Raw genomic sequence first — 12259 nt, forward strand, 5'->3', positions numbered from 1 at the left:
TGTAATTGGTGCCAAAGGTGCTTCAACAAAGTATTGAGCAAAGGCTGTGAATACTTATGTACATGTGATTTTTTTTTTTTTTTTTTTTTTTTTTTTTAATAAATTTGCAAAGATTTCAAACAAACTTCTTCACATTGTCATTATGGGGTATTGTTTGTAGAATTTTGAGGAAAATAATGAATTGAATCCATTTTGGAATAAGGCTGTAACATAACAAAATGTGGAAAAAGTGAAGCGCTGTGAATACTTTCCGGATGCACTGTATGAACACCTATTCTGTATTAAGCAACTTGGGCCACGCTGATAAACAATAGTGAGAACTACTCTGGTTAGGTTAGCCAATCATAACAAAGACCATTGAGTGTTTAAGAGACTTGAGAATAAGGCTTATTCCAGTTTTTTTTTTTTGTATGCAAAAACAGCATTCTGAAACATCATGTAAGCACGATCACCGTTTTCCTTACGCTGCTAAAGGGATTAAGAAAAAGCAGTTTTACACACAGGTTTCTGCCGGATAAAACAAGGCTCGTGGTTGTGTAAATTCATAAGAGCTGTTCTTATAGGTTATTGAAGTGTGCGCATGTGTTTGGAAAAGACCAGAACATCACCGGGTGTAGCAGGACATCGTAGCAACAAATAAACATGGCAGCAAGAATTGAACATTTCTAGGGAGTACTGTGTAAAAATGAAAATCAAACACACAATATATAATATAACTAGATAGGAAAAGTTTGTCAAAAGCCTTTTCTGAAAGTCTAATCTAATTTTAAAAGCTTGATGGTTATACAGATTTTGAAGTAAGACAGACTGGCAACTAGCTAGCTAGACAGACTGTCACATAGATAGTCAGTTAAATGTCAGATAGATAGATAAAGAGATAGAAAGATAAAGAGACAAAACTTTATAAAGGGGGTTTGTTTACATTTTAATTTTTAACAGATAGAGTTTGAATTAATGAGCATTCTGTTGGCCCATTTGAACATCCGCTCTGCGAAAACCGTAACTCCGATCTGTTGGAAAAGACAAAGCACACTATTTCAGAACAGTCTGAATGTCTGTACCAAGTTTGGTGGATGTAGCTTCAAAGCTCTAGGAGGAGTTAGTGTTAGAAATTTTGGTCTCAGTTTAGGGATTTTGAAAAACCCCTAAACCAAGTTTGTAGAATAACAGAATGTTGGCTTCACGTATGCGTATACGCTCAAGTATGCCAGGGAAATCTCGAAGTATGACGTAAGAGGGAAAACCCACTTTTGCAACACAGTGCCGCTGTGATGGAAAGTTAAGGAAACAAGCACAGCAGCAACTGTGCGACATCTGGAAATACATTGACACAACAAAAAATAGTGAAGTCTACCTCACACAGCATGTTTCTTATTTACACCATCGTCACGGGAAAATGATGTTATATCCCCTGTGCTGTGGAGAAATTCTTACTGACTGAGCCACATGTATACAGGGGGTAAAGAGGGGGTCCATTTATATCGATGCCTCGTTTGTGTCTCACCACAGAGAATTTCAAAGCTCCTCCGCGCTGTCACTGTTCCCCACAAAGCTTTTGGCATGCTGCACAATTTCAGCGACAAATAATAGCCTGTAATATCATTTGCATTTTGTCATGTATCTCTCTGCCTGCCAAAGCCTCATAGCGCAATTTAAGACAAAACTTCAGAGCACGGTGCATATAAATGCGTATGCCGCTTTCGCATCTTAAAGGGTTAGTTCACCCCAACATTTTAATTCTCTCATCATTTACTCACCCTCATGCCATCCCAAATGTGTTTGATTTTCTTTCTTCTGCTGAACACAAACAAAGCAAATTAATGGTGGCCAGAACTTTGAAGCTCTAAAAAGCACATAAAGGCAGCAATTAAGGTAGTCATATGACTCCAGTGGTTTAATACATGTCTTCTGAAGCGAAATGACAGGTGTGGATGAGTAACAAATCAATATTTCAATCATTAAGTCCTTTTTTACCATAAATTCTCCTCCCTGCCCAGTAGGTGGCAATATGCACAAAGAATGGAAATTGCCAAAAACAAAAGAAAAATGTGAAAGTGGAGATTTAGAGTGAAAAAGGACTTAAATATTGATCTGTTTCTCACACACATCTATTATATCACTTCTGAAGATGGATTTAACCACTGGAGTCATATGGATTACTTTTATGCTGCCTTTATATGCTTTTTGGATCTTCAAAGTTCTGTTCACCATTCACTTGCATTGTATGGACCTACAGAGCTGAAATATTCTTCTAAAAATCTTTGTTTGTGTTCAGCATAAGAAAGAAAGTCATGCACATCTGGGATGGCATGAGGATGAGTAAATTATGAGAGAAATTCCATTTTTGGTTGAACTATTCCTTTAAGTAGCTTTCTCACAATAAATGGCTTTCCTGATGAGAAATTGTCATATAAATCTGGATTGCTATAGTTTTTGGTGCAAGAAATGGACTTCAGGTCTTACCTTTACAAAATGGAGATGCGATGTGTTGTAATAAAACCCAAAGTCATTTGAACATATTGCTGCTTATGTACCAAACAAAAGCATTCATACAGTGGGTGTGTGATAGATATCAGCCTGCCAAGATCCCCACACAAACCAGAATATCTACCCTTGTAGAATTAGGTTTTAAATCAGCCTCGTGGCATCTCGGAAAGGAAGGATATTCTGTGGTGGCTGTAAATAAAAGGCCCCTCTTACTGCCGTTCTGGGATCTGGAAACCTAATTGGTTGAGTGAGTTTTCTGTGCTGTAATAACCCAGTAATCACACACACACACACACACACACACAGCTAATAGAGGAGTTCCTGCGCTATGTCTCTAAATCACCATTACCTTGCTTGGGTTTAATGGCACAGCCGTGTTTGTATCTCGCCGCCGCCTGCGCATACCAAGTGCAACTGCAGTTTACTGCCCACTGTTCTTGTAAGTAATGTGGCGGTAACCAGGCCTTAGTAACTCTGTTCTTACCCGGCGCCATTTGCCCTTGAAATGGATCTCCGTTTAGCTGCCAGGCGCAGCTGCCTCTCCCCATCCTTCTCCATTATTGTTTTCTGGGAGATGCCTGGTCCAAATAAGCCGCAAAGCCACTGTGCATTTCTCAGTCACTTATCTGCAGAAGGACAGATGGACAGAGAGAGAGATGCATGAAATCCGTAATGCATGTTGACTCTGTGAAGCCCTCACTCTGCCACTGCACCTGCCGGGCAACCCGAGACGACCATACTCGCCTGCCGACTTAACCCTCAGCTCAGTTTAGAAAGATGGTGGAGGGCTTGCTGGCATCTGCTCCATTTGTGTGGAAATTGCGTTGGCGGCATCTGTTTTTTGTGTGTGGCAATACACTTTTATAAAATGAACTATATTACTTGCCGGACAAATTATTTATTCTTATTAATAATAAAGTAAATTCTTATTAAACATTGGCGTGTTTCATCATATTACTGTTGCCGCAGTTTTATAAAAGCAATAAGACATGAAAGACTGTGTGTTACAGTGGTTTTACAACAGGTAAGATTGTGATAGCCTAACACCCTGTCTACTCAGGACACAAGCGGCACGTCACTTCGCGTCAAAAGCAAAAGAACCCATTATATTCAATGATGCTTTCTACACTTGAAGTGTCCGTTGACGCGCCAGAAGTAAACAAGTGTCCCGTCCCATTTTGCTGTGCATGCATTGGCGCTACAACTGCCAACAACACAAATAAACGGTTTGGAATGTTCGTGTTGACGTATTCAGTGTAGAAAGTGCCCGGTGTACACCTCTTACCCACAGTAAAATCACTGTAATGCATGGTTTCTCATGGCTTATTGCTTTATTTTATGTGAGCGTTATGTTTTAAACCCTGACACTTGAATTGATGACCCAGCTGGGTGTACATTTATATTTATTATTTTTGCAGATGTTATTTTTCTAAAGCAACAAATAAGTAATACTACAACACAAGCGATTTATCGTAAGGAGACAATAACGTAGAGGTGTTTTCACACTGAATGCGGTTGAAGGTTGCCAAGTCATTGTACAATTGGATGCTAGTAGGGGTTCCTCTCAACTGCACTATCCAGCTGCATCAGGAGGCGGATCACTGTTTGCACTCCTATTGGTAATCAGCAAATATCTTTGACAGTGAATGACTTCTGGTCGTTTTGTCGCTGTGAATGGCATTTAATTGCCATCAAATCATTTTCAATGAGTGTTGGTAATTTGAGGTGACATAAGTGACAGTAACTGTTGACAAACTTATTGCAGATGAGTAGTAGCGCAATGCAGCAAGCAACCAATCGGAGTGCAGACATGGGAGCGTGACCCGCATCCTTATACAGTTGAATTCTGCTGTCGCGTTGGAACACTTACTAGTACAGAGAATTGATGACCGCATTGTGAACACATCCCAAGAAATGCTGCAATGCAAAGTTCAATAATTAGCAAGAAAATTATAGGCATGATAATGAGGTAAGTGTTTGGTAGGGAGTGTAGTAAGTGTGCATCTGCAGATGTTTTTTGAAGATTGTGAGGGCTTCGTGGAGTTTGAAAAATCATTCGCTGATTATCTGCCTAATTATGTGGGATTGTATCACACATGTTAAAATGTCTTAATCTGAGTTGACAGTACCATACTCTTATTGATGGCGGACAGCATGATCAAATTAGCCAAAATATTTAATAAACAAAAAAAAAAAAAAAAGGACTGGGATAGTGTACAAGCTTGCTGAATTATGGGTTTTTCTATTCTTTGGTAATTTGTAAAGCTTTCTGCGGAATTATGCTGGCCTAATTTTAGACATGTATTAGGGGCCATTCAGACCAAGCACGTTCTTGGCCTGAAAAAAGTTAGATGCAGCACAAGACGAGAACAACACCGGTGTTTCAATCTTTTTAACTTGGCACAGTGTCTAACAAACGTGGCTCTTCTGCGGAGAAAGATATAGCTGCAGTCAGAGCTCCAAAAAGGGGCGGGAGCTTCAAACCACCAGCAAAGAAATAGGGAGCCCATAACTTAACCTTTTCCCTAACCGTGTGTGGAAGTGACGCCCTCTTTTGGATTTGGCGCAACCCCCTTCCAGAGTAACCCCACCTCTTATCGTGTAACTCCGCCCTCTTTTGGAGATTCCAACCCCATTTGGAAATCTATGGCCTGTAGCTATACCTACCTGCTTCTGCCTGAGATGCTGAAAAAGCAGCAAGATGTGGCGCAATGGTCAGAGATGTCCATCAAGTGCATATTTACATAGAAAAACAATTGAAAAAAAGCTGACGGATGCAAAAACGTGTTCGGTGTGAACAGCCCCTTAAACTTGTACCATTACGTACTTATTTGAATTTCTTGTCTTATGTAAATTTCAAGTTACTTGCATCTACCATAGAGAGATTCTCCATAAAGAGATTATCAGTGCCAAGTCGAACACACTCTCTTTTTCTCGTTCAGGTGAGTATCTGTCTGGAGTGTAACAGCAGTAAACTCAGAGGTCTCAAGCGGAAGTGGATTCGTTGTTCGGCTCAGGCCACCGTTCTCCACCTTAAGAAGTTCATCGCAAAGAAGCTCAACCTCACATCCTTCAATGAGGTATGTACGACTCCGATCTAAAGCTCTGTAGGTTCCTCATGCAGTGAGCTATATTTATAGATGCAACCCATTATCTCCCTTTTTAAATATCTGTTCTCTTGTTCAAAGTTAACTTGTTAGAGACCTTTGCTGCCACATTGTCCATTTGTCCCCCGGTATAGTCCTTCCGTTTATATCGATACCTCGTTTGTGACTCACCACAGAGGATTTCAAAGCTCCTCCGTGCTGTCACAGTTCCCCACAAAGCTTTTGGCATGCTGCACATTTTCAGCGACAAATAATAGCCTGTAATATCATTTGCTTTCTGTCATGTATCTCTCTGCCTGCCAAAGCCTCATAGCGCAATTTAAGACAAAACTTCAGAGCACGACTAATTATTGGTGTTCCATCACTGTTTTTTTTTTCCTTCTTTTGTGTGTGGGCTTTCCATGGCATAAATCTGTCAACCCCCCCCACTCCCCACAATATAACTGTCAGATGCTTCTTGTTCTCTGTTAGTATTGAGAGTTATAACTGCCAACTCCACAATACCGCTCCAAGCCAGATAAAATAAGCCTCCAAAATGGAAGCAGTTTGTGTTGGAGTACCACTTTCAAGCTGAAGAAAAAGGCTAGTTTTTGAAGAACAAAATTCTAATAAGCATTAAAAGGTTCATTCTTTTCAATTTTTTGTTTATCTACCGTGTTTCTGAAAATTTCTGGCTCAATCCGTTTAAAATCCTTGTGAGGATCTGGGACTGAGAATTAAACACTGTAGATCATGGCATGGAGCACATGGCCTCCAGCAGGTGTTGCTGTGGTAATGCTGCTCTTGGTAATGCTGCTCTTGTTGCGAGCCAAAACACACTGGTGTTTCATGCTATTCTAGGGAGAGTAGCATCTTTTCTTGCACTGTGATACAAATAAACCTCTGGGCTGTTATGGCTGCTCTTGTGCATTACACATTGTTTAGTGTCCATTTGTTTTGGTTTAAATAATAGGTGGAACATTCTGTTTGGACATCCATAGGACTGTCACTCTTCTATAAAGCACCATGAATTCCCAGCTGTCCCTAGAGTCATTCCTACACAGTTGAATATAGGGTTTTAATTATTTAATGGTGCTCTTAGATCATGGAATGCATTGCTTTGTTTGAACTTTTTTCACATTGCACAGTGATGCTTATAGTAAAGGTCCCTTCCCAAATTGGGTTGCGTACTCATAAATATTTGACTTGCAACGTGTTTTTCAAAATGTACATTTCCTTAGTTAGATTAAATTAAATTGCTGAGAGGAAATTAGTTCTGTTAAGTCTACTTTTGCTCTACCGTGTGACCTACAGTTGAAGTCAGAAGTTTACATACACTTAGGTTGAAGTCATTAAAACTCATTTTTTAACCACTCCACAGATTTCATATTAGCAAACTATAGATTTGGCGAGTCGTTTAGGACATCTACTTTTTCCAACAATTGTTTACAGACAGATTGTTTCACTTTGACTATATCACAATTCCAGTGGGTCAGAAGTTTACATACACTAAGCTAACTGTGCCTTTAAGCAGCTTGGAAAATTCCAGAAAATGATGTCAAGCCAATTAGCTTCTGATAGGAGGTGTACTGAATTGGAGGTGTACCTGTGGATGTATTTTAAGGCCTACCTTCAAACTCAGTGCCTCTTTGCTTGACATCATGGGAAAATCAATAGAAATCAGCCCTAAGCCCAAAGACCTCTGAAAGAAGTCTGGCTCATCCTTGGGAGCAATTTCCAAACGCCTGAAGGTACCACTTTTAACTGTACAAACAATAGTATGCAAGTATAAACACCATGGGACCACGCAGCCATCATACCGCTCAGGAAGAAGACACATTCTGACTCAGAGATGAACGTAGTTTGGTGTGAAAAGGATCACTACTTTATTTTAAGAATGTGAGATGTCAGAATAATAGTAGAGAGAATAATTTATTTCAGCTTTTATTTCTTTCATCACATTCCCAGTGGGTCAGAAGTTTACATACAATTTGTTAGTTTTTGGTAGCATTACCTTTAAATTGTTTAACTTGGGTCAAACATTTTGGGTAGCCTTCCACAAGCTTCTCACAATAAGTTGCTGGAATTTTGGCCCATTCCTCCAGACAGAACTGGTGTAACTGAGTCAGGTTTGTAGGCCTCCTTGCTCGCACATGCTTTTTCAGTTCTGCCCACAAATTTTCTATCGGATTGAGGTCAGGGCTTTGTGATGACCACTCCAATACCTTGACTTTGTTGTTCTTAGGCCATTTTGCCACAACTTTGGAGGTATGCCTGGGGTCACTGTCCATTTAGAAGACCCATTTGCAATCGAGCTTTAACTTCCTGGCTGATGTCTTGAGATGTTGCTTCAATATATCCACATAATTTTCCTTCCTCATGATGACATCTATTTTGTGAAGTGCACCAGTCCAAAGCACCCCCACAACATGATACTGCCACCCCAATGATTCACAGTTGGGATGGTGTTCTTCGGCTTGCAAGCCTCACCCTTTTTCCTCCAAACATAATGATGGTAATTATGGCCATACAGTTTCATTTTTGTTTCATCAGACCAGAGGACATTTCTTTAAAAAGTAAGATCTTTGTCCCCATGTGCACTTGCAAACTGTAGTCTGGCTTTTTTTATGGTGGTTTTAGAGCATTGGCTTCTTCCTTGCTGAGCAGCCTTTCAGGTTATGTCGATATAGGATTAATTTGACTGTGGATATAGATACTTGTCTGCCTGTTTCCTCCAGCATCTTCACAAGGTCCTTTGCTGTTGTTCTGGGATTGATTTGCACTTTTCGCACCAAACTACGTTCATCTCTAGGAGACAGAATGCATCTCCTTCCTGAGCAGTATGATGGCTGCGTGGTCCTATGGTGTTTATACTTGCATACTATTGTTTGTACAGATGAACGTGGTACCTTCAGGCATTTGGAAATTGCTCCCAAGGATGAACCAGACTTGTGGAGGTCCACAGTTCTCACAGAGGTCACAGATTTCTTCTGATTTTCCCATGATGTCAAGCAAAGAGGCACTGAGTTTCAAGGTTGGCCTTAAAATACATCCACAGGTACACTTCCAATTCAGTACACCTCCTATCAGAAGCTAATTGGCTAATTGTCTAAAGGCTTGACATCATTTTCTGGAATTTTCCAAGCTGCTTAAAGGCACAGTTAACTTAGTGTATGTAAACTTCTGACCCACTGGAATTGTGATATAGTCAATTAAAAGTGAAACAATCTGTCTGTAAACAATTGTTGGAAAAGTTACTCGTGTCATGCACAAAGTAGATGTCCTGAACGACTTGCCAAAACTATTGTTTGCTAATATGAAATCTGTGGAGTGGTTAAAATATATATATATGTACACACACACACACACACACAGTATATGAGATCCAGCTTTTGACACTTTTTGACAATTGAGGAACTCATACACAACTATTACACAAGTTGCAAACATTCATTGATGCTCAAGAAGACAACACTACGATATGCATACTATGCTTTATGTAAATATCTGTATATGTAGATTCTGAAGGTCAGTACTAAATAAACTAAATATTTTATCTCTTATATTTGTATAAATTATGAAAGGGGTGTGAACATTGATGAGACAATAGGTAAATGCAAACTTGCGTATCTTCTCAATTATACAGTATATACTGTTTATTAAACCTCTGATTAATGGGTTATCAGCTGTCTTCCTTCTGCTTTATGTCTTGTTTCTGAACAACAATCTAAATTGAGCAATTATATGATTTGGTGACTAAAAACAGCCATTTGGCTTCTTAATGTGTTAGTTAATGGCTCTGAAGTAATTTTTTTTAGTCTGGAGCCCTGTAACTGACGGGAATGTTTTCTACGATTAAATGTCAGGAATTGTGAAAAACTGAGTTTAAATGTATTTGACTAAGGTGTATGTAAACTTCTGACTTTAACTGTAGTCATAACTAACCTATAAGAAAGTTCATTCAAGTATCATGATGTCACTCCACAATATCATATGGGATGTGAATACTTTGCAAAGGATCATGTGATATCAACCGAATTCAGCTGTCACTTAAATTGGGTTAAATGTTCTCTGAAAAAAACTACTAGTAAGATTTACTTACATTTTTTTTGCACAAAGTTCTTCTAAGTACATTTTAATGGTATAAAATAAAGTAAAATCTAGTAAAATTTAAATGAACATTTTATATGAATATTTCACATTTTGAACTTTCCTTATAAACACACATTTAATCATGCAGCACATGAAGCCTTGCACAGGGAAGCTTATTGCATGCTATGTAGTCTATTCAATTTTTTATTGTTTATCGTGTAATTTTGAGTAGAAAATGAACTCCAAACTTCACGAAACAGTGAAACCATGCAACCTTGTTAATTATTCAAGCCCAATGCATGCTGGGAACACCAGCTTCAAAAAGTTAAGTAAAATGTACTTATTTTATTTACCAGTAAAATTTACTCAAGAGAATAATTATGACTAGGTTTTCTACTTTAAGATTGATACACGATGACACATCGTAAAAATAACAAACGATCATAAATGACATTTTCTTATAAGCTAGCGCATAATTTTTTTACATGGTTGAATGTAGAATTAATTACTATTTTCACGCAAGTTCACGCTTAAACTAAATTATTCAATGTAGAAGTCTTTTCTGCTATATTCACCACAAAAAACAATTTTTCAGTGGGAAATTCTAAGTATTGAGCCTCTAATAAGACGCTAAGACGAGTTATTTAAGCACTTAATGTCGTACTCTCTGCAGTTCTTCAACAGTGGAAAAGGCAGTAATATTTGTTTGGAAGTTAAAAATGTATGCTGCAGTGAAGATAAGCAGAAAAAGTGGGATAAGAGAGTTGCTTACAAACAATCAATTTGTAATGTTGAGAAAATCCATTAAATTAAATAGGGTGCAACAGTATGAGGATGGATAATGGTTAGCTCGACAATTGAATTTGCTGATCTTGCAACCAAAATGGGTAACACTTTACAGTAAGGTTCCATTTGTTAACATTAATTAACAACATTAGTTAACATGAACTAATAATTAACAATACTTTTACAGCATTTATTAATCTTTGTTAATGCTGATTTCAACAATACTAATACATTTTACATTAGTTAATGCACTATGAACTAACTATGTATTTATTATTAACTAAATAATATTAATGATTAATAAATGCCATAAACAATATATTGTTAATTGTTTGTTCATGAAACCGAATGCATTAACTAATGTTAACAAATGGAACATTATTGTAAAGTGTTTCCTAAAATGAGTATTGGGAGTGTACCATGGCAACCACAGTTTCTGGTAAAATACCATGGTTACTGCAATTATTGTTACTGCTTTAAAAACCAGAAAACAGGATTTACAGAAAATAGAGCTCAAAGCATGATTTCAAGTGATTTGATTATTTAATGTTTTCTTTCAGTTCAAATGGATTTTTATTGAATGTGTTTTATCAATTCCAACAGCATAGATATTTTTCTGCGTAATCCAAGATTTGAGAGTTTGCATGCTCAAATATTTAATTGTATACAAAACATACAACAATGAATTCTATTAAATTGGTCTATATTGTTTTAGTCATACAAAGCAACAAAAAAAAATAAAAAAAAAAAAATAACTATGATGATATAGCAAATGCTGCATGTTTTTGTAAGTGTGGGTATCAGATAAACACAAAATGTTTTATTTTGGGTCCTTAGCCGAGAAAGACCTGACATTACTTAATATTTGATGTTTGTTTGATACATTTGTGTGTTTGTGTTCAGCTGGACATCTTATGCAACGAAGAAATCTTGGGCAAGGACCATACTTTAAAATTTGTCGTGGTAACAAGATGGAGATTTAAGGTAATTTATGAATTTATGGACTAATTATAAAGTGTAATACTTGGAAGGGGTGCAAATGTTTGTATGCATGCTGGTGTATATTTGCTTTTACATGGTGTGCCTTTAAAAGGTTGCATATTTAATTATGCTTCCCTGAAATGCCTTCTGCAAAACAATTGGATGTCTAGTGGCTCTTTGACTTTCCCTCAAATCAATGCATATGTGTTTTGTCTGCATTACAGAAATCGCCCCTCCTTCTGCATTACAGACCCAAAATGGATTTGTTGTAGTCGGACAAAAGCGGTTGGTTGTTTTGACCCGGTGACTTTGGACTGTGCAACATGCTATATATGCAGAGACCATCAACTCCCACACCAAACAGAAAGCCTGTCTTTTTTGAGTCAACACAGACACGAGCCAGCAAACAACAAAACCAGCACAGCCGCTGCGACACTGGTGGCTTTTACCGTCTGTTCGTCCGACATATGTCCTAGATATGTGAAAAATTGAGAGAAAGCATATATTTATACTTTTGTATAGATGAGAGAAGTGGAACCAAGACTCTATTGGTGCGCTGTTTACACATTAAAACAACAACAACAACAAAAAAGGTCATGAGAAGAGGTTTAAAGGTTTTTTTTTGTACCATTGGACTCTGTTCCCACCTCAACAATGGGCAAAAGATGGTGCTCTTTGTCTGCCATCCTCCGTGGAAGTGTCCTCTTACATTGCTAACCAGGGGAGAGGAGGCGTTTCAAACTGACCGCTCTCTCTCAGGTCTTATTCAACACTTCTCGGGAGCGCAGAACCTTTTTAATCTTATATAAAGTGGTTTATATGAGTTC

The 12259-nt window shown here is 38.1% G+C and overlaps 1 protein-coding gene across 2 annotated transcripts in view; it reads left to right on the forward strand.

The window, feature by feature from the left end:
• LOC127412585 (polycomb group RING finger protein 3-like) overlaps positions 1-12259 on the forward strand; it is an 81162-nt gene that overhangs the window by 68119 nt on the left and 784 nt on the right. For both annotated transcript variants that reach the window (XM_051649055.1, XM_051649056.1), the window contains 3 exons: positions 5430-5567; positions 11355-11435; positions 11657-12259. The exon at positions 11657-12259 is cut by the window's right edge and continues 784 nt beyond it. In XM_051649055.1, coding sequence (XP_051505015.1) covers positions 5430-5567; positions 11355-11435; positions 11657-11704 — 267 coding nt within the window. In that variant the 3' untranslated portion in view covers positions 11705-12259. The remainder of the gene's footprint in view (positions 1-5429; positions 5568-11354; positions 11436-11656) is intronic.

Source organism: Myxocyprinus asiaticus, chromosome 22, assembly GCF_019703515.2.
Source record: "Myxocyprinus asiaticus isolate MX2 ecotype Aquarium Trade chromosome 22, UBuf_Myxa_2, whole genome shotgun sequence".
In the NCBI taxonomy this organism is placed as follows: Eukaryota; Metazoa; Chordata; class Actinopteri; order Cypriniformes; family Catostomidae; genus Myxocyprinus; species Myxocyprinus asiaticus.